Here is a 21,775-nt window from a genome sequence, read left to right as displayed (position 1 = left end):
ACAGTTAGAAAACAAGACAGCAACAGAGTTCAGTCTTCACTTCTAAGGCTGCTGGATGTGCTTGGGGCTCAGCATGGCTGAAATACTGTCTGACCTTTGCCACGAGCCCCTCTCGTGTCCCCCTGCCCACACAACAGCTCCACTCTCCTGGGCTAAAGGCACGTTTTGCCGTGGGGTCAGTGTGAAACCAGCAGAACTCCAGGATGCTCAGCAATAGGTTGAGACAGAGTCCTGAACCTCACAGCCCTGGCAGCTCGTGCTGGCAGACGAGTTGGGTCCTGTCTCTGTGCTGAGCTCCCCTGGCTGCTCTTCCGTCCCTACACAAGAGCCACAGGAGACGCTGGGAAATGCGCTTCCGAACCCGCGCAACGGCCCGGCGGGGTCTCACCAGGGGACACGTTCCACTCAGACCCCAGCAAGGTGAACTGGTTTAACTCACAGTTACCCATTCCAAAACGGCTCTGGTGCCAGTTCTTAAATAACTGATGATTTCGGTGCTGGAGGCAGACTGGTCTAGAAGAGGCGACACATGACATCACTGCCAAGGATTTAAGCAGGAATAACCTGCCCAGCCTCACCACGTCCACTTACAGCACCCACACCTGATGCTCTGTCCATCTTCTGGGGGTTTTTACACCAGTTTAATTCACGTGCTTGGTGTAGGGGGAATGAAATTCAGGAATCACCCCCTCTCTGTTCTCCAACTTGTGATGGTTCCTTTCAGGCTGTACAGCTGTTCATGCTGGAGTTATATCTCTGTATGGGTAGGGAAAGGACCACTGCGCTCCCTTCCTCATTGGCTCCCTGGTTGCTTAGTATTTAGTTGCCTTGGAATTTCTAAAGTTAAAAAGAGGACTGTGGCACTGCAGCCCGTAGGCGTTTGCGCAGGAGGGAAGCAGCAGCAGAACCCTGCTCTGTTTCTAAGTATATTTAGTTTTCATACAATTTTATTGCAGGAGACAGCAGGAATTTGAGATCATCAACCTCATATGGCTGCTGTTCCTGAATTCTTGCTGGCTCCCACATCACAGATCTGGGAATCTCAGCCCCGTGTGCTGTCCGTTCCAGCGTTTCCCTCACACACAAGTCTCTTTCTCTCTTGACAGCTGTCACAGTTCAGCTCTGAGCGGAGCTCAGATCTTCTCCCAGGGATGTGGAGCAAGGGAGGGTGTCTCCAGTCCCTGGGAGATGGCAGCAGACACACTGCCTGTATCTCGCTCCCCTAATCTCCACACTGCACACTCAGTACTGTAAAATCACAACTCCTTGTCGTCTTCACCTCTGTATCAGGTGCAAACCCCAGTAAAAGAAAGTCTAATAAATATTTCTGTATCGATGTGGGCTCAAAAGAAGCAGGTTTAGGCACAGCTGATGCAGGAATGTGCACTACTCTAGCTAAATTCTGTGTCTGAAGGGCACGCTCACCTCTGCCAGGTACCAAGGCTCAAAACTGACCTCTGCAGCACCAAGAGACAGGCGCTGGCCTGAGCCTGTACTCCCCACCCCACAGCCCCCTGCCAGCTGTCACCCTGACCCCCAACCCACCACGGAGCCATCTCACGAAGGTCAACACCACCGTTTGGCTCAGTCTTGGACAAAGTGCCCGTGTTCGGTGAGGGGTCACCCCTCTGGCCACAGGGAGCCGGGAGCAGACGCGGTGTGAGGAGCAGCCTGGCTGCCGGGTGATGGGTCTCTGTTCTCCTCCAGCGCACCACGAGAGGGCAATCCACACACACCGGGAAACACTCAAACCATACCTACCCTCAACAAGCGTGTTCGTCAGCCCGGTCATGACACTGTTGGTTCGATCCTTCCTGCCGTAGGATGCGTTCACCTGATCCATCGAGACCAAGAGGGACCCGCCGGGTTTCTTTCTGATTTCGATTTCTGTGGTGCCCTGTGAAAGCCACACGATGGTTAACACAGACTCCTCATCTTCCCCTTGCTCAGCCCAGAAATATGGCACGTGAGCCCCAGAGAGAAGAGCATCTGTGCTCCTGCTCTCCTCCTCACTTCCCTACGTCACCTCAGTGGCCAAACCAACACTCCAGCCCTCGTTTCTGCTGGCACCAGGGCTCTGCAGCCGCTGGCAACTGAGGGCTGTGTTGTAAAGAACGTTTCTGGGGAGGGTGGCTGCAGCACGATGTGATTTACACTCTGCACTGCGACCGAGCGGCACAGGCACGGCAGCGGCTCTGAACCAGGGCACTGCACAAGGCACCTGGTGGGAGTGTGGGCTCAGCCTCACGGAGCCGAGCGTCTGACAGCAGCACCGTTTGTGCCACAATCCCCATCTGAAACCAGGATGGCAGCAGACGCTGAGCCGCGTCGCTGTCCGAGAGCTGATGGGGATTCCCCGGCTCTCGCCCACGATGAAGCTGATCTTCCAACACACTGGGGCCAAGAAACCACCTCTTGATTTCAGGACGTGGGAGGATCACGCTGCTCCTCCCAAGCCAAAGAGCTGGTGCAGCTAAAGGCACCTCCCAGCTCCCCTCCTGGCAATGCCGCTGTTCAGGCACTGGCAGTCTCCTGTACTGAGATAACCGGGTCCTTCCCTCGTTAAGGCAATCTGCTGCTGTGTGTGAACCCAGGTCTCTGCACAGCCCATGGCAGCTCTCCCACCAGGACAATTAATTGCTCGTTGCCTGCTGAAGTCTCTCTCCACACACAGCTCACAGAATAACCGCTCAGTAATTAAAGAACTTCCTCTTTTACACATGCATCATGCGATTACAGCTCCTGACACATCCATGCTGTGTTAGAAAGAGAATTAAATCCTGCAGCAAAACATTGTACTGGCATGCCAACTTGGGAAGAAAAAAGCCAACCAGGGAGCAAGTGATGCTTCTCGGAACTAAGGTCAGATGGGTTGCAAGAATTGAAATAACTAAAAAAAATAGCTTGGAATTCACAGGCACAGTAACCAGGCTTTCTGCAGATTTAGGCTTTAATCTTATCCAGCTTTCTCTATGCCCCACTATAACACTGTGTTTTGGTTTTGTTTCTCTCCTGCATTCTGAACTGTTGATCTGCTGACCATGTTAATCGATACCAATTCAGCCAAAGTCACAGGCAAGGAAAACTCCAAAACCAAAAGGGATTATTTTTAAAAATCCTTATTTACTGACATCTTCCCTTGCAGAAATTAGTGAGGGCTGAAAGAGACTTTGTGTTTCCCCTTCAACCTCCAAATATTTCATCTTATTGTGGAAAACATTTGCAAGAAGCTTGGGCTGGGTTCCCCATTCCCGTGCTGGGAATGACTCTCCAGGAACTGCCCCACCAGACCTTAGGGTTTCTGCTATTATCAGTCCTTTAATCAAGGACTCAATTCCAAGCCTTTTTTTCCCAGGAAGCTGGGGGAGGAGGAGAAGGGTCACCGAGTTTGAGACGGAGAGGAGGGGGAGGCTGAAGCAGAAGGTTCTCAATCCAGTACAGACTTTAGGGTCTGCGGACAGACAGACCAACTCTCATTGCGCCGGGGTGTCTGGCTCACTCGGGGGGGCGGCATTCGGGGGAGGAGGCAGGACAGGCCGCCATGCCTACGCTGTCTACTCACTGACTTCCTTACACTGCCATCGGGAGCTGCCTTATCTATTTTCACCTCAGGCAGAAGGCGTCCCCCGGGCATGCTGGAGGGCGGGCCGCCGATGAGGGACACCACGCCGTTACAGTCCACCGTGCTGTTCCTCTTCACGTTGCGCCGGAGGTTGGGGAAGATCCGCGAGGACCGGCTGCCTTGGCTGTAGCCGCTGTAGCCGCTGTAGCTGCTCCGTCGGTCGCGGCCGCGGATGGGGATGAAGAGGGAGTCCCTCCTGCCTTCGCTTTCCTCCACCGTGCTGTGCTCATCGTCGGCAAACTCGTTCTCTGAACCCGGGTCGCGGAATCGCCCCTTGTAGCTGAAGATGCTGCTCTTGCTGTTGTGCCGGGAGAGGAACGGGGAGCCCGGGATGCTGAGGAGAGACTGGGAGGGGGAAAAGAATGACAACAGCGTGAATAGTACAGGAAGAAAGCGCTGCAGGGCTGTCAAGTGCTGCTAAAGTGGGCTCGCTCCCTCTCCAGGGCCACACAAACCATCACCGCTCTGTCGGCAGCCACGCTGCAGAAGCTGCTCGCTCCTGGCTGGCTGAGCGGTGTCAGTGAGGAAGGTATCTGGTTGGATTCACTGCTCTCAGGAATAATTCCTGCCAGGGGTAAGTGTGCACAAGGGCTGTAACCTTAGGCCATAAGTGTCCTCCTGATCCACTGCAAGTTCAGGCCAGTGGAGAGGTCCCTTTGGAATGCTAATCAGGATCTAAACTAGAACATCATCCTGACTACAGGCAAGCATAAACATCAGCGAAGGAAATTAAAACTACCTGGTTCATGATGGAAAATTTCCTTCCCAGCCTGTTGTCTGGCAGCCTGAACGCTTTCCTCCTCATGCCATCCTCAGACTCAGACTTGAACACCTTCTCATTGTCACACTTCTCATCTCCTTCCGACAGTTCTTTGTCCTTCCGTTTCTTCCTCCTGTTCCGACGCTCCTTGGCGCTCTTGGAACTGAGCTTGGAAATCTCCGAAGAGCTCCGCGACATCCTCCCTCCCCCATCATCCTCCACAGCATCTTCAGAGACCGTCCCTGCCGAAGTGACCATCGCAGCAGCCTGAGGGCGAAGCAAGAGAACGGAAAATAGATCAGATTTTACCCTGATCAACACTCCATTTCCTGCCTCACAAGGAGCGGGGCTCCCTGTGCACAAGCACAGTGGTTGGGACAGGACTGAGATGTTTATTCTTTCTCTTTGAAGAAACTCACAGCCAGGACTTACAGAAGATTTTACAATCTACTTTTGCAGGTAGTAAAATCTCTCTGAGTCCCTCTGCTTCGTTTACAAGCATTTGATCAAGGACCAACAAAGCCACGCTTGTCTGGCTGGCAAAGATATTCCCAATGCTTGATTAGAAACTCTGGGAACAGTTTAATATTCCTTAGGGGAAGGCAATTTCAATGAAAATAAAGAGACTTTGCACAGAAAAACCAGCAGCAGTGGGGGAAAAGACAACACACAACGTGGACCCCGGTCAGCAGAGGATGCGACGCCCGGGAAAGGCAGCGGTTTGTTATCACACATCAAAAGAGGTAAAAGCAAAGACTCACCTGTGCTTCTTCCTGCTGCTTTTTCAGTTGTTCTAACATGGCCTTGAACTCTGCCTCTTTCTGCTCTGCCTCCTCCAGCGTGGCCTGGTTCTGCTCCTCGTAAGCCATCGCCACCACAGCCAGAATGAGGTTAACCAGGTAGAACGACCCCACGAAGATCACCAAGACAAAGAAGATCATGTAGGTTTTTCCTGCTGCTCGTAAGGTCTGGAAGTGGAAGAGCATGGTAAAGGGAAAAGGAAAGGAAAGGGGAAAGTGATTTCAGAGTAACACCTGACACCTGAGCTGATCCCAAGTCTCCTGACCTGAAAGTTCCCAGGAAAACACACTGGTGCTGAATATTTAACACCTCAGCACTTGCACTGCACAGCACTGAGACACTGCACATTCATTAGCCACAAACACAGAAGGTGACATCCCTCCTCTTCTCTTGAGGGAACATCCAGAGGATCAAAGTGAGAGGGATTCGGAAGCGCAGGGTCAAGACAGCGCTCGGATTCCCTCAGAGCAGGAGAGGCCGGAAGAAAAGCCCGTTCAGCAAGGTCCCCTCACCCTCCTCTGGTTACAAGGAAATGCTCTGCCCTCCAAAGCGCCCCAGCACCTTCTGTGAGCAGAGCTGAACCTCACACAGCCTCTGCAGCACGTGGACAGGTTCTGCCAGGATGAGCTCACAGCTCAGCGGTACAGGCGGTGAGGACCTACCACCCTTCTGGGCTTGGAAGCTCCACCCCCGCACACAGGTAACGCTCACTGTAAAATAAAGCTCATCACATCGTCCTCTCCTGTACTGTCCTCGAATTCTCATCGTGTTTAACACCCAAGCCAAGTGTTTACTTACTAATTGATACAAGTTTTCCCAGAAGTCCTGAGTCATAAGGCGAAATAAAGCCAGAAAAGCCCAGCTGAAGGTGTCAAAGCTTGTGTAACCGTAGTTGGGGTTCCGTCCTGCCTTCATGCACGTGTAGCCCTCTGGACATTGGCTGGGAAGAAGAGGACAGACATTTCAGGGCACAGAGGCAGGAACAGGGAGGGAAGAAGTTGGCTACATGTACATTATCCGTGCTTACAGGGAATTTTCACAACTCTGGTAACACACAGCATGTGTTTCGCTGCCTGTGTCAGTGAGAGCAGCCAAGACGATCGACTAGATGGGGTTTCAGATTTGATCTTTGGCCTCTGGGAACAAGTTGTGCCAGGGGAGGTTTAGTTTGGATATCAGGGAAAGTTTCTTCATGGAAAGAGTGGTCAGGCGTTGGACCGGGCTGGCCAGGGAGGCAGTGGAGTCACCTTCCCTGGAGGGGTTCAAAACTCGTGTAGCTGTGGCACTCCAGGACATGGCTTAGCTGATGTGGTGGTGTTGGACTTGATGAAATTAGAGGTCTTTTCCAACCTTAAATTGAATCTATTCTATTCTATTCTGGGCTTTTCACCCAACGTGAGATGAAAGGACTGGCTTTTGCCATGTCTTTAGAGCAGAAGGACTGGGTGAAAAACAGTTGGAGGCAATAAGCACATGGGAAGTTCCCATTTCTGAACCTTTTCCTGAACTTTTCTCCCCATTTCTCTGATGATTCTTATGAACAGGATTCAGAGGGAAATAATGTCACTAGTAACCATCATCAGACAGACCTGCCTGACATGAACACTGTCAGCTCATGGTTTGTTAGTCCAACAGACAGTAACAATGGCTTAATAATTCAATTAAGAAATGTGGAACCTTTTAATATCACCAGAACCAACAGGGAAGCAACAGGACATATTCCAAAAGCACTGCTGTCATCAGCCAACATCAAGGGTAATTAAGAGTCTCTACTTGTAATGAAGCTCAACACTCACCCTGCATCTGAGCTGTTACCACAGAGCAAAGGATCAGGGGCGCCGGGGATGATGTAAAAATTGGCTGGAGAAGATGAAAAAGGAGGTATTACACACACAGACATAAGGAGTTACAGGGTTTAGCACACTACAGCACTATAAAAACCTTCCCTTCCGAGCCCTCTAGAGCTACTGATGGATTTATCATTTACTGATGAATTTACCATTTAACTCAGCATTCAGTAACATCAGCCCCACTAAGTGTGCTGGAGTTTAAACCCCTTTTCTGGGAGTCCACACACCACTCTGAACAGAATGTTAGAAACGAGCTGAGTGCCCAGCAGAGAAGCTCAAAACAAGAGCAGAGGAAGAAATCCAGTTCCAAAACCGTGGAGGTTGGTTCCTTCATCATCCACAGCATCATCTCCAGCTCTGAAATCCTGGCAGTGTGGAAGGATGCTGCGCAGCAGAGACAGGAACCAACAGCTTCACCTGTGTTCTCTGGAGGACTCGGGAAAACTGAACAAAGGACCTGACATCCAGCCCAGGGACTTAAATGGATGGAGTGATGTCTCCTTTAGCATATTTTAGGCAGTTTTGGATTGGAAACAGGAAGTAAAAAAGCAATTTTGACAAAATCCTCCTTTAGGAAAAGGCAACAGCCAAACCCTCTGAAAAGGGATGAACCCAACCCAAAACACCTCAAGAAAACTGAAGAATAGCCGGGTTTGTACAGTGTGAAGCTGGACACACATCATTAGCCGGGCCCGAAATCCCCATCAGCGGCGCCGAGTCACATCAGAGGGTTTATGGGAGCGTCACTGCAGAAATACCTACACATATTGTTGGTGTATTCCTCCCAGTCAAAGCCCCTGGAGCCGTTATCCAGGAAAGTCTCATTCACATTAATTGGCCATATCACACACTTGTTCCTTAAATTGCCCATAAACAGCTGCAACCCGATCAGAGCAAAGACACTGAGACAGAACACTGTCAAGATCATTACATCCGACAGCTTCTTCACAGACTGAATTAGGGCACCCACAATGGTCTTCAAGCCTGCAGAGAAGAAAACAAGACTAGAAATCACTCCTGTAGAACGAAAAAGCATTGAGAATTCAAATACATACAGTACCTTACAACCCCGACAGAGGGGCAGAGCCTGTCGCTGCAGGAGGGTCAGGGTCTGGGGAACCGCTGCTCTCACGCGGGTTCCTCCCCGGTACAGTAAAGGTGATGAAGGAACCAAGCTCACAGCTTCAGGGGTGACCTGGCAATGGTTACACCAGCTCCAAACACCTTCCCTGAGCCTGAGCCGTGCAGCGCAGGGTGCAGAGCGCACTCGGCTGTGTCGGAGACACTCAAGCCACGCTACTGCAAACCTCTCCATGGGCCACACGGCTGTGTTCAAGCCTGGCTTATTATCTACCTGTGCGACCTGTCCTAGGGAACCTGCTTTGGCAGGGGCTGGACTCGATGATCTCCTGAGGTCCCTTCCAACCCCTACGATCCTGTGACTGGCACAAACCACAAGCTGCAAAGATCAAATACCTTCTGAACTGTCCACAGCTTAAGTTTCTACTTCTTAACTAAACTCTGTCAGCATTTCCCCTTTTCTTGCAGGGGCTGAAGCTTTCATTTAGAGCGTGGGTTCTGTTACAGGGAGGGCACGATTTCATTCCCAGTGCTGGCTCTTGGTTTTTACCAAAGCTGCAGGATCACTAAGAGGCAAAGCTCAGTAAGAAAAATAAGCTCAGGCTCAAGAATCCACCTGGCTTTCCAAACCAGTCCGGTCTGCAAGAGGAACCAGCCATGAACTGGGGGCAGAACGCAGGAGACAGATCTAAACCAGCAAGGATTTCGGATGCACAAGCAGTACAGTATTGTGGCCCTTTAACCAGCCTTTCTGGTGTGAAGCTGCATTTATAAACGAGCAGCGAAGGAGGCTGAAGGGATGAAGGAGGGGAAATAAAATAATATCCCAGATCCATCTGGATTCAGGGCAAGTCAGAATCTGGTCTCTGTGAGAACCCTCTGGCAAGAAACCTCTCCACACCCGCAGAGGCTGGAGCCACCTCAGGAACACAGAGATTCAAAGATACAGAAATAAAAGGGGTTTACTCCTCCATTCCTTACAGAGGAATCATTTTAAAAATGACATTTACTTCAGTCTTCAAAACTTTCAACCCATTCCAGAGCCCTTCTCCAACACCAAGCATTGTGTGCTGTTAGTTCTGGCAGAGCCCCGCGGGACACATGCTCGTCCCCACGGCTGCGGGACGCACCGTGCCACATGCAGCCCTTCACACCAGCCTTTCGGGTTTGTTTGTCGCTCTCTCCAAGGCACAGAAGGAGAATGTGGTTTCCAACCAAGATCATCAACTGGCAGCAAGAGTGTTCCCAGGGACGGGACAAACCCAGTCCCAAGAGCTCCCAGCTGAAGGAATCACCTCTGGGCACGGCAGCTCCGATGACCGCTGGGTCCTGTCTAACGTAGGGGTGCCACAGAGACTGATGGCATCAGTCAATTAAAGTACCAATAACTCAAGTGCCAATTAAAAATACCTGTGGACCACCACAGAGTCCTGCACAGCCCACTGAGGCATGGGGTGAAGCAGTAAGGTGCTGGTTTGGCTCAGAGGTGCCATGGTCTGTTCCTGTCACACACAGACCCTCCACCTGAATGGGGATTTGTCTGCTGGAGTGTCATTCCTGGTACGAGTTCTCTCTTGGCTCAGAAACACAAGGAGGATTGTTCCAGTGCTGACAGGAGATGCACATTAAGAGCACTCTATGCCTAAGTTTGTGTTAAATAGCCCAAAAGGCTAATTACACAAATCTTTATATCCCTCGTATCGTTAGTCACAGAAATCAAGAGGGGAGCAAGGTTTGGGCTTTCCCTACGTGCTGCAGAGCCCCAGCTGGGGTACCCCATCCCAGAGCCTAACTGATCCAACTGCCCAAAGCTTTGCCATCCAGTTTGGGCCACGGATGTGGTCAGTGAGCCCCACACTCCATCGGGATCCCCGCGGCTGCATGACTGTCCCTTTAATCAAAGCAGGCTGCAAGTCACCCCTTTAGCAAAGCAGCACAGCTGCAGCGAGCTCCAAGGGCTCAGATCCACCCCTCTTGCTGTCATTTGAAGTAAACCCAGAGAGACTGACACAAAACAGAACCGTCGTGCCCTCCCAGGGGCAGACCAGGCATGCTGTCACACGCGGCAGGAACCAGCTCATTAAAGGTGCAACCATCTTCACTCTGCTACGATATGAAAGCGAAACACACACAGAACTGGTGTTCACACCGATGCTGTTCTCTGAGCAAGCTGGTTAATACCTGTAGCAGGCTGACAGAATCCCAGCCCCACTCAGACCCGGGTAGCGCCCCGCTACCGGCAGCGACCGCGTGATCTCCCGCTCTCCGGGCCAAACGTTAGGGGAGGCTACAGGAGAGCGTTACGCCAGCAAACTCCTGTTCAGGGCAAGGGAAGCGGGTGCCACTGAAGGGTGTCATGCACAACAGCCATGTGTGTCTGATGGGTTTAGCAGTCTGAGAAGGGGACAAAAGCCACGGGCCCTACAGCACCACGAGCTCCGCTCTGGTAGGCGTGTATGCAAGTGTAGCCTGAGACAGCAGAGGAACCGGGGTCAGTTAAGGCTTTAGGATGGAAAACACCAAGAAACAGAAGACCAAACCTCACTGAATTCTTATTTAGGACGCTGCCTTGAGACAGGTCAAGCACCTGGAAACTGGAAAATTACAGATGCTTCAGTGCCTGTGGAAATGGAGCCCTGAGCTGGAGTTTAAAATCGGGGACACTCTGGAGAACCATCCGCAGGGGTTTCTGTGCAGAACCATCCTCAGGCCGGGACACCTCGTGGTCTCTGACAATAAAGGAAGGGCCATCACTTGCTCTTTAACACCCAGAGTGTGTTAGAGTCTAGAAGTAGCTTTGTAAGGGATGGGCCCACAAAGTCCAGCTCTGGGTGGCAGGTGAAACAGGCAGGTCCCTGGATTGGGACTCACCGAGGGCTCGGTCGGTACTCTGGGCCACACATTACAGCATTAAGGACCAAGGGATGGTTCCACCACACACAGGAGTGCAAAAGCTGGTGATGCCAATGGTGTGGTCAGTCTGTCTCCAGCCCTTTCTGACGCTGGGGAGGTCGAATGAGCTTTATGTCATTACCTGCCCCAGATCCCATTGGATTCCAAGGAACTGAAGTGGCCTCAGGCAGAAAGGCTTTCAGCTCAGGTGGGCTTTGTTCACTTGCTTTACAAACTTGTTCCCAAAACATCTCTAGGAGAGTGGGATGGCTCATGGGGCAAGAACCTGGAACCAAACTTTAGGCCTGGCTTTAATCTCAGAGCTAGGACAGCCACATGTGGACACAGGGATGAAGGAGGATGGAAGAGCAGACTCTTTATCCCACAGTTTGATGGCCTTAGTTTCACACTACTCTGTTTATACAGACTGCAAAGCCCATCAAAGCCATCCCAGTGCCACTTCTGAGAAACAAGCAATGCAGGACGGGAGGGGAGGTATGGAGGAGACACACGCACGAGCCTTTAATGCTTAGTGGTTCTCACCTGGAATTACAGAGATAGTTTTCAAAGCTCGGAGAACTCTGAAAGTTCTCAATGCTGAGACATTCCCAAGGTCCACAAACTCTGTGACATATCTGCAATGAGGGAGGTCACACACAAAAAGAACACAATGACAATACACACACCAAAATAAAACCACCACTACAGACGAAGCAATACATCACTCACAGGGGCCTGTACCCAACAGCTAACACCAACCGGAGGCCGCCTTACCTGGAATTACAGAAATAGTTTTCAAAGCTCTCAGAACCCTGAAAGTGCGCAGAGCTGAAACATTGCCTAGGTTTACAAACTCTGTTATATACCTGCAGAATTAAACCAGAGTTAATGGCACCGTTGGGGTCACTTCCCTTCTCATATAGTTGTCTGTCTGTAGGAAACAGCTCGTAATCGCAAACGCTCTAGAACTGGCATTTCAGAGACAGGAGACTGCAGAGCCAAACCACAGCCTAAGTCTCTCTGTGCTGCCACCAGCTTGTCCAGGTGATGTTTGGACAGGCACTGGCTTCTGGCCTGCACGGGACTCGGCAGTGTCCCAGCATCGCTACAGAGCGCGGACACCGTGAAACCACCACGTGTGCCAGGGCACTTGGTGACATCACCTCGGTATATTGGCTTCACTTTGATCAGCCTCCTTCATTTTCATCCTTTACACTTTACCACCTGTTTGAGAGCCAGGGGAAGGATTGTCCCCGCTTTATAAGGGGGTAAACCCCAGATACACAGAGGGCAAGAGGCTTAGCCCAAGGCTAGCAGAGCCATCTTCCACCCCAGATCAGAATCCTTCCTCTGTGGGGTTGTGTGGCATCAAAACACAAAGAAACACCCTATGGTCACGATTCCTCCTGGTGCAGAAAGGCCTCAAGGGCCTCACAGAACTTAGACCCTCTTAGTGGGATTAAATAAATGAAATTTAGACCCTCTTAAGTGGGAATGAGGAAGCACACAGGCTCGCTCTAGCCCTTGACACACACACCCCAAAAGGATTATACTCGGAGGCAGCCCCACTGGAAGCAGGGAGGTGGCAGAGTCTGATCAGCCAGGGGGTCAGCACCACGTTGATTTACAAGCAGTGCACAGGCTGTTCAGAGCTGGTGTGGTATCACCTGGTGATTTATGGAGAAAGGGAGGAAACACCCAGTGGATGGTGGGATTCGGTGTGCACAGAACAGGAGCCTCACCCACTCACACCACACACAGATCCCAGTCTGTCCTGACCCACAAGTGCCAGGGCACCATCTGCTCTGTGTGTGCCATGTCCAACCCCCTGCATTTAGTATTAAATACACAGCTAAAAGGTGAGTAGAAAAAGAGCAGAAACTCAGGTTTCAGGGTGCAGAATCCAGCCCCAAAAAGGGTGTTTTATATGATTAAAGCATCTTGCTGTGATTAAGGTCAAGTGCTCTGAAAGCTGGGCTCCTGAGCCCTCCTACACAGTCCCTCAGCTTCCATCAGCCGTTGCTGACTCTGGGAACCCAAACATGCACACACACACCAATATTCCAAAAACAAGTGTAAAAGGGGGAAAATAAAGTTAAATCATCTCTTCCACCAGCACCTGGGACCAGCAGAGACACCAGCCTGGAGTTTGTCAGGGTGTAAACCTAAGCAAGGATTGACACAGGGCGGTAAGGAAAACACCAGGAACTCAGCCTGCATCTCCTGGTGCAGCTGAGAACTGAGCCAGCCCCAGGAATCCTCACACCAGGCTAAGCTGAGCTGAGCTGAGCTGGCACAAGAGGAAGGAATGAGGAAGGAAAAACAAGCATCTCCCTCTCTGATGCTGCTTCCTTGTTGGGAAGGGGTTAACAGTGCAAATAAGCCCAGGGAATGTTCATGTGGGAGCCCAAGGAGGGACTGAGCGGCACAGCCCAGGGTTTGAAGATGTTTGGCTCCTAGTCCCAGGCTCAGCAGCTGCCACTCTGGTGTGTGAGTGATCTAAAGTGCTGGGTGCTGTATGAAGCCTCCCATTAATCGAGGCAGCTTTCAGGAAATGGTGCTTTATTGCAGCAGCCGCTCCATTAACTCAGAGCTTCGCTTCAGGCGCGTGGCTCTGCGTCAGGCTAAGGCTTGCTTTTGAAAGACCCAGCAAGAAACCTTTTGGGGAGTCACTGAAGTCTTCCTCCACCCGTCCTTTCCCTTTCCCACCCTCTCCCCAGGGTCTCGTCCCCTCCAGACACCCGAGGGAAGCTGAGAGCACAACTTACGCCATCATGATCACACTGAAATCCAGCCAGTTCCAGGGGTCCCGCAGGAACGTGAAGCCATCTATACAGAAACCTCTGGCAATGATTTTCACAAGCGACTCAAATGTATAAATCCCAGTGAAGGTGTACCTGTTGTGAGGGGGAGAGAGAGAGAGGGGGCTGAGAAGGTTCTAGAAAGGTCGATTTGGGCATGAAAAGAAGATGAGTTACAAAGAATTTGGTGTAAACAAAGCGGGTATGAAAGACAACTGGGGTGCTCACTGAAAGGTGAGTGGAAGGGAATTCTCAGGGGAAGAAGAAACAACCATCAGTGGGACTGTTAGGAACACAAGAAGCTTTACTTACTCCACATTCTTCGACCATTCGGGTGGGTTATTAAAAGTCATGAATACACAGTTGGTCAAAATAGTGCACATAATGATCATGCTAAATACTGTGGAACAAAGTCAAGGATCAAAGGGACACCAGGGTGGCTCTTCTCATCCCCTGCAGCTCCCTAACGACCACATTCAACCCCCTGTCTGTCCTCTGAGAGCCAAGATGCTTCCAGCAGTCGTGGGAAAAGACAAGGGTGGCTACTTATAAACAGCATTTTCATGTCACCATCCAATTTGGTTTGTGTTTCCTGGTAAGTCTGAACGATTCCAAATGAAAAAGCCTCCCCAGGTCACTCCATCTATCCAGTAACATCAAGGTAAATTCCCCTTCCCTGGACAGCAGGATCGTGTGTGTCACGGTGGCAGATGGAAGGTGCTGGACTGATTCGAGGAGCTCTGCAGGGACAGCACAACTTCAGAGCTACAAGTCTGAGTGGATTTTAACCACTGGATTGTCAGAAGATTGGACAAAATCCAGGGTCAGATCCAAAGCTGTTTGGTTTCCAAAGCCGTCCCTGAAAGGTGCCTGTAGGAAGCTGGGGAAGAGCTGCTCCTGAGGGCATGGAGCAATGGGATGAGGGGTGATGGGTTTAAACTGGAAAAGAGGAGATTTAGGTTGGGTATTAGGAAAAGGTTCTTCCCTCTCAGGGTGGTGGGACACTGGCACAGGGTGCCCAGAAGGGTGGTGGAGGCCCCATCCCTGGAGACATCCAAGGTCAGGCTGGATGGGGCTCTGAGCACCCTGCTCTAGTGAAGATGTCCCTGCTCGCTGCAGGGTGGGACTGGGTGGGCTCTGAAGGTCCCTTCCAGCCTGACACATCCTGTGATTCTACGATCTGCTGTCAGCATCTTGGTCTCACCCTGACAGATCTGCACCTCTCAGCACACCCAGAGGGGAGGAAAACCTCTGGGAAACGACACAGAAGGCAAAGGCAACACTCCCAGCCTCAGAGCCCAAGGCAGCGTCGAGGGAGGGAAAAGCTTCTTCATAGGAGATGCAGGATGTAAGTTTATAGAGGCCTCTAAAGCAGAACTGAACCGTCTGGTTCAGAGTCACTCTATAAATAAACAAACACAGGGCAGAGCAGCTCATCCCCTTCCCCCCCTCTCTCCTAATAGCCCCTGCAGATGATGACGGTGCCGAAGCTCTAAGAGCTGTTGCAGCCCAGCAGCGGGACCTTTTGGAACAGCCTTGCCATTAGGGTGAAGTCTGGGGATGCCAAAAGAGCAAGAAATTAGTCAGCATCTAATTGCATCGAGGGATCTTTGACTCCTCCTCCAGATACTGACTCTGTTTAACCACTTAAAGTTCAACTCCTCATCATGCAAAGCACAACCTTCAATCAAATTATATCCTATCCCTTCCAAAGCTTATCAATATCTGTGCACCAATGGAAGAACAGACACAGACAGGAACAATTTAGCAGGGAAAATGAATGACAAGTTCAGCAGACTGGATGTGCCTGAAGGACCATGTTTCCCTTCCAAAAAGGCATGTTTGGGGTGTGCTCTGAGGCCAAACCAGGGGAATTCCTACACGGCCGTAAGACAACAGGGGAGGGACTTCTCAACGAACATACAGAGGCAATAGAATTGATCAGTAGTAAAAAGGATATGAATGTATCAAAATTTTAATAGCTATTCTTCTAAACAGATTAAAAGGACTTAAAATGTACAAGGCAGGTGTGGCACTAAATCGGAAGAGTGTTTTCCCTCTGTTTAGTACTACAAAGGTCTGTAGAGAAACAAAGAAAGAGAGAGAGAGAGTTAATGCATGAACATCAGAGCGGGAATTGTACAGAAAAAGACAAACAAGTTCCATAGTTAATAAATAAATAGCATTTTCTGCTCTTTTAAAAGAGAAATCCCCCGATGGTGTGAGCTCCCATCAGGGTAGAACATACCTACCAGCACCTCATAACTCCACTCCAAACCATCCATGTCACCTCAGAGCAGAAGTGAAATCCCCACCCAGGATGGTCCTTCCCCCCCGGCCCCACGAGGGCAGAACCACTGTTATCCCTGAGGAACTGGTGAAAAACGAGACCCCCCCAGAACTCTGAATTCAGGAGTGGGATTGGCAGCTGCAGCCAGCCCTGGCAGCACTGCCCAGGGCACAGGACCACCCTTGGGGCACAGCGTTGGCGTGGCCTGTGCCTCCTTCCCAAACCTCGTTAACAGCTACCGCAACGAGTCGCGTTTAACAAGACAGCAGCTCACCTGCAAAGGAAGGTGGACAGGTAAGCAGAAAGAAAATGTCATGGTAGAGTTCCACCCCCCCCAGCAGAGACAAGTCCAACACCCATTGTCCCTGCCCAGTGAAGTCTGAGCATGTTCCAGGCTGGTGCCCTGGGCCCAGCCACGGGCTCTCGTTGCTGTTAATTAGTGAGAGGTTGAGGGCTGCTACTTTCTACAGAACCTGCAGAACGAACCATGTGAACGTGAGGCAGGAGCCCTCTCCTCTTTCCATCCCCAGCCCTACGGCACAGAGCTGCTCCTCCATCTCCCCTTGGTGAGCAGAACCACACGCAGCCATCTGGAGAGGCAGAACTGGAGCTGCGGTGGCTTAACACCAGCACACTCCATGCACCTACTGCCCAGGGGAAAGCAGCACTGTGTGCACTGAGGAGCCAGAGCCCCTTTTCCCCAGCACCATCTTCCCACCCGATCTTCCCTCTGGGATGCCGCAGGGTCGGTGTGGCAGGATGAACCCGCTGCTGCTGGGGGACAGAGCGCAGCCGGACTCGCTGCCGGCCCCCTCCCCAGAGCCAGCCCCCGGTCTGGCACAGCCCGGAGCCCTCCCGGAGCCCAGGGCAGGGGAATCCACAGGGGCTCCCTGCCAACACTCTGCTTCCCCCAGGAGACCGGCTCTGGGGAATTTGTCATTTCCCTCCCAGGGAGCCAAACAACGTGTTTTAGTTCATTTGGCTAAATGAGAGCGTTGAGCAGGGAAAAGGAAATCAGAATGGGATTGTGAGGAGGATCAGTCAGCGTAACCGCTAAGGAAGCGCTTCAAACACAGCCCTGGTCAGCTCTGGCACGGCAGCAGCGAGCCCCACGGCACAGGGCACCTGGGCACGGAACAATGCTCTAAAACCCTCGAGTTTTAAACACTGTGCATTGCAGAGTGGTCAGCGTTCCTTTTAGACCATAATTCCCAGTGAAACGATTCCTGTTTGCAAAGCCCATCTTAACTGGGCCTCCCAGTACACCCTGCAACACAAAGAAGGTGCCGTGCGTTCCAGTCTGCTCATCAACGATGATGGTTCCAAGCTCCACTGCTCCAGCTCCCCTGTGCCTCGTGTAACACCCAGGTAAGACTCTGCTTGGCCTTGCCAGTAGAAAGAGGAGCACAAAAGCCAAGAAAGCCTTTGGCAGCTCCAAACCTGATCCTGGTTTTTCTTTATGCTGCTGACAGATTAAAACCCAATTGCAAAATGGCTGCATGCTCTTAAAACACTTGCTGGTTCAGGGCCAAGAATGTCCTTAAGCCCTTTTAAGATCTGCTGAGGCAAAGCTCAAACCTCAGAGAAAGGCGGTGGCTGGAGGAAGGCGGGTGGTTGGCAGTCCTCTTCCAGGAGATGAGCTCTGGTTGAACGTTGAGAAGCTTCGGTTTGCTGCTCAAAGAGTTGTGCAAAAGGCTCTGTCCAGTCTGGGTGGAGTTGGCTGCGGAATCTCCGCTCCAGAGCAGCCTCAGCAGGTGTCCCACATGCCAAGCAGCCAGGGGACAGAGACAGGTTGGCAAAGTGGAGCATTAAAGCCACCACGCTGGAGAGCTCGACAGGACGGAGCAAGCGATGGCCACGCGCCACCGCGTCAGACGAGACACAAACCCGCTGGCTTCAGGCAGGTTTTACACCCAGTGAAGCCAGGGGAGTGGGCAGCAGCTCTCAGGAGAAAACAGCCTTACGAGCAGGCTAAGAACATATGGAGCCATGTTCCTACAGCAGTAACTGCTGACTGTCTGCTCTGATGCTAAGCAAGGGAGCAGCGGCTTCCTGACGACACCCAGAGCGAGTTACCCAGCAGCTTCATTCCAAATGCAGTTACAGGGACTCTGGCACCCTCTGGGCCGCAGGAATACACACAGAACTCAGTGTTGACACAGCTATCCTGCAAGGCTGTTTTGGCTCAGGGAGGTTCGCTCCCTAACACAGAAACAATGTCATTTAATGTTTATTTTTCCACTCCACCCTCCAAAAAAGGGGACAGATTTATTCTTTCTTCAGTGCTGAAAAGCTCACAGGGAAAAAAGTATCTGCCAGCCTTTGCTTCTGCTTTACTCTCTTGTTTCGAGCTCACTGTACAGAATCCCCTTGGCTCCTCTTGAAATCCATCAGACACATTCCTCAAAGATGTGTTTTAAAAAATAAACGTTGTTCACCACACAGTCTTGAGAAACGGATCTGGATTGAAGCTCTAACGACGACTCAGTCTGCCTACGTGAGGAAATTCATTCTGCCTCCGAAGCGGAACCGCTCTCCTCGCTCCACTCATCGCCAGTGGGATGCAGCTATTTAGGTGACTGCAGCAGGGACTGGCTCGGTCCGTGCCACACTCCTCACGCCCTGCTCACACTGAGAGCTCTAGTGTGACTGCAGCTCCAGGGCTGGACACAAGCAGGGCCATTCTGTGTCATCTCAGGAACAGCCACACGAGAGCAAACAGCTCCAGGACCCTCCTTCCATCCAAGCCCTGGTAAAGGACCTCACCAGGACCGTGCTCTCCCTTCCTGGCTCCACCATGACACGGGGAGGGGAGCTAGGAAGGGCATGTTACTCTTCCTTTGGAGGCTGTTGGAGATATGGAGTGGAAGAAGAAAGAACACTAAACACACAAGACCTAGCAAAGGTAATTAGCTTTTGGAAATGAGGTTGAAAGGCTGATTTTTGAGATGGTCCTGACTCTCCTCTCTGTTTCAGCGCCTTCAGTGAGATGCGAACCCCGTTAACGGCACCGTGACCTTGTAGGGCCGGGACTGTGCCCTACACAAGTCCCAAGCGGAGGCTCCTTGGAGCACATGCTAGAGCCAGACGTGCCTCCCGCCAGCCGGCCTCTCCCATCCCTGTACTTTTCCCAGTCCCAGGCTGTCAAGGTGACATTCTGGACCAGAGGGCCCAATTCCAAACCCTGCATGTGACTTGAGGAAGCTGCAAGTCACTCCACTGGCACATCCGCACCAGAGGGATCCTCAGGTGCTCATCTGCAGGATATAGGTGACCTCAGGCAGTCCCGCTCTGGCCCTGGATGCTCACGGGTGTGCAGAGTCTTCTACAACTGCAGGGTTGAACTTTGCACCCAGACCAATTCCCCTGAGCTTATACATGGCCCCAGTTCCCAGAACATCCAGGGACCTTCTCCTGCCTGGGAAATGGAGCCATGGGGGATTATCAGCACCTTTCCCTTGATCTGCAGCGAGCAGGAGACTTGGACTGAGTGAAATGGGAGTTACTTGAGGAAAACAGCCCCAACGTGGCACAAGTCACATCCAACGGGCCAGACCAGGGCGAGGAGTCGATTACTGGGAGTGACAGCTTAGGTGTAAGTGGATGAGAAGGAAAGAGAGGTCTAGAAGATGGAAAAACATTTAAAAGCCCTAATAATTCTTAATACATTTGTGGAAATAAAAGAGGACGATGGTCCTTCCGTCTAAAGCAAACCCGAAGGACGACCAGATGAGGAGCCCAGCAGGTGCTTTGCTCTCCCTGCTAGGAACGCCCAGACAGGTAGCTGTATTTTGTCTGCACCTGCAGACAAGGAAATTCAGGGGGTTTGGGTTTTTTTTAACTGAAACGTTTCAGGTTTCCACAACAAATCCCATGGACAAGTATTGCTTCTACCACGTGCTTCAGGCCAGGAGCTGGAAGGCCATCACTGTTTGCAATAGAATTGTGAAAAAATTCTCTCTGGTGCTTGGAGAGAGTCGAAAAGGAGCTGATCCCTACCTGTGAGCACAGGGGCTTTCACAGTTCTCCTGAGAGTCCTTACTCCCCTTTTCCAAAACACAAGTGAGCAGAGAAAAAAGAAGCAGCTCAGACAAAACCATCCCTTGCAGGGCTGGCGTTTCGGCTCCCTGTGCCATGGTTCTGTTTCTAGGTCAGGCTGTTTCTCCTTTAAATATCAGTTAACAGGTCACTGGAAAGTTCAGCTTTCCCGTTAAAATGCAGTTTCCTTTTCCTTAGATAAACCAAGATCACCGTGTCCTGCTGCAGGGAAAAGGAACCAGCTGACTTGTTCCTGTGCCCGCTGCACGTCTGGCTTGAGGAGAAGAGACCTGTGATGCAAAGGCTTCTGGCAAGTGCTGGAGAGGGAAGGGAAAAAATAAAACATCTTGGAAAACGTCCCATGATTCAAGCAGATTCGCAACTCCTGATGATTCAGAGAAGGGCCTTTTTTAATGGCCTGAAAAAAATTCTTTAGTGGGAAGTCACTGACGATTTGAAGCTGCAAAGAAGTCGCAGGGACCTGAGGTGCCGCCGTGCCGAAGCGGAGGCAAGAGAGAGGGAGACAGAGCAGTGGTAATCCAGTGGTTATGGGAAGAGCAGGGCTCTGCTCACAGAGCAGTGAGGACCAGGTTGGCAGGGCTGTGTGAGCTTGTCTCCCATCTCCAGAACCTTCCCCTCCATCTGCAGCTGCTCCAGCTCCTGGAGAGCTCACACCTATCTCCGCACGGCAGGCGGGACGAGCGAGCTGAAGGGGCAGGAACGCTCCTCTGGGGCTGACAGATGCCTCAGAGCTGGGATGTGGCTTATTCCTCCCTAAAAACGGTCTGTTCATAGTGCTGCGCTGGGAGGCAAACATGGAGGTGTGATGGGGTTCCCCTCTGCCTCCTACCTTCACTGTCACATTGAGACAACCAAGGAGCCTCTGCCCAACGCTCCAGGAGCTGGCAGTGCCCACGGGCCCTTCAGGCACCGCTCTGCTCTGCTCTCCTCTCCTGCCCAGAAAGCACACAGCCCAGCTCCCTGGGAGGAGCACACAGAGCAGAGAACACTCTCACTTGGATTTCCAGCACCTTCCTACCACCTGATTTGGTGGCCACACCACAGCCAAGAGACCCTGGGAGCTGCTCTTCAGCTACGTGCCTGCCCTTCACAGCCTGCCCACACCAAAACCAGACCACACCAGATGCACCAGTGAGAAAGCGCCTGGTTAACGGGGAGAAGGTGTTTCTGAGGAAAAGGGACCCCCTGACCAGCCAAGAGCAGCTGTCAACATGTTTCCTCAGGTACCAACCCACCGATCACCCGTCTGCCTGCGCCGCGCTCACAGATCACCGCGCCCCACCGACACAAGGAACAACCACTGAGCTCAGGCAGAGAAGAACAGTCAGGGACACCCAGCATCAGACTGGGGTGATTTCGTATGAATAATCCCTGCAGGCCACAGAATCGCTCCCTGAGCGTAACAGGAAGCAGCTGCCCCAACCCAAAGCCACAAACCACCCCATTACCCAAGGCAGCTTCTGCTTGTACCCCACAGCCACTCCACCTGAGCTCTGAGCAGCCACTCCACCTGAGCTCTGAGCAGCCACTCCACCTGAGCTCTGAGCAGCCACATCATGACTGTTGTCACACACACGGCCAGACGTCCGGGCTCTCGAGCGGCCCGGCTGAGCCTGAGCT

At 51.8% G+C, this 21,775-nt stretch overlaps 1 protein-coding gene across 3 annotated transcripts in view; it reads right to left on the bottom strand.

The window, feature by feature from the left end:
• Positions 1 to 21,775, bottom strand: part of SCN8A (sodium voltage-gated channel alpha subunit 8) — a gene marked incomplete at its 5' end in the record, with an annotated part of 41,452 nt that overhangs the window by 18,730 nt on the left and 947 nt on the right. For 2 of the 3 annotated variants that reach the window (XM_084277294.1, XM_084277295.1), the window contains 11 exons: positions 1,762 to 1,897; positions 3,608 to 3,967; positions 4,362 to 4,649; positions 5,144 to 5,350; positions 5,982 to 6,123; positions 6,980 to 7,043; positions 7,796 to 8,017; positions 11,549 to 11,640; positions 13,774 to 13,902; positions 14,119 to 14,206; positions 15,765 to 15,885. In XM_084277294.1, the coding sequence (XP_084133420.1) occupies positions 1,762 to 1,897; positions 3,608 to 3,967; positions 4,362 to 4,649; positions 5,144 to 5,350; positions 5,982 to 6,123; positions 6,980 to 7,043; positions 7,796 to 8,017; positions 11,549 to 11,640; positions 13,774 to 13,902; positions 14,119 to 14,206; positions 15,765 to 15,885 (1,849 nt within the window). Of the gene's footprint in view, positions 1 to 1,761; positions 1,898 to 3,574; positions 3,968 to 4,361; positions 4,650 to 5,143; positions 5,351 to 5,981; positions 6,124 to 6,979; positions 7,044 to 7,795; positions 8,018 to 11,548; positions 11,641 to 13,773; positions 13,903 to 14,118; positions 14,207 to 15,764; positions 15,886 to 21,775 lie in introns of all 3 variants that reach the window. The other variant, XM_084277293.1, reaches the window with a different exon arrangement.

Source organism: Gallinula chloropus (assembly GCF_964237585.1).
Source record: "Gallinula chloropus genome assembly, chromosome: 31".
Lineage (NCBI taxonomy): Eukaryota > Metazoa > Chordata > Aves > Gruiformes > Rallidae > Gallinula > Gallinula chloropus.
This window is presented reverse-complemented; position numbering and strand designations above follow the sequence as displayed.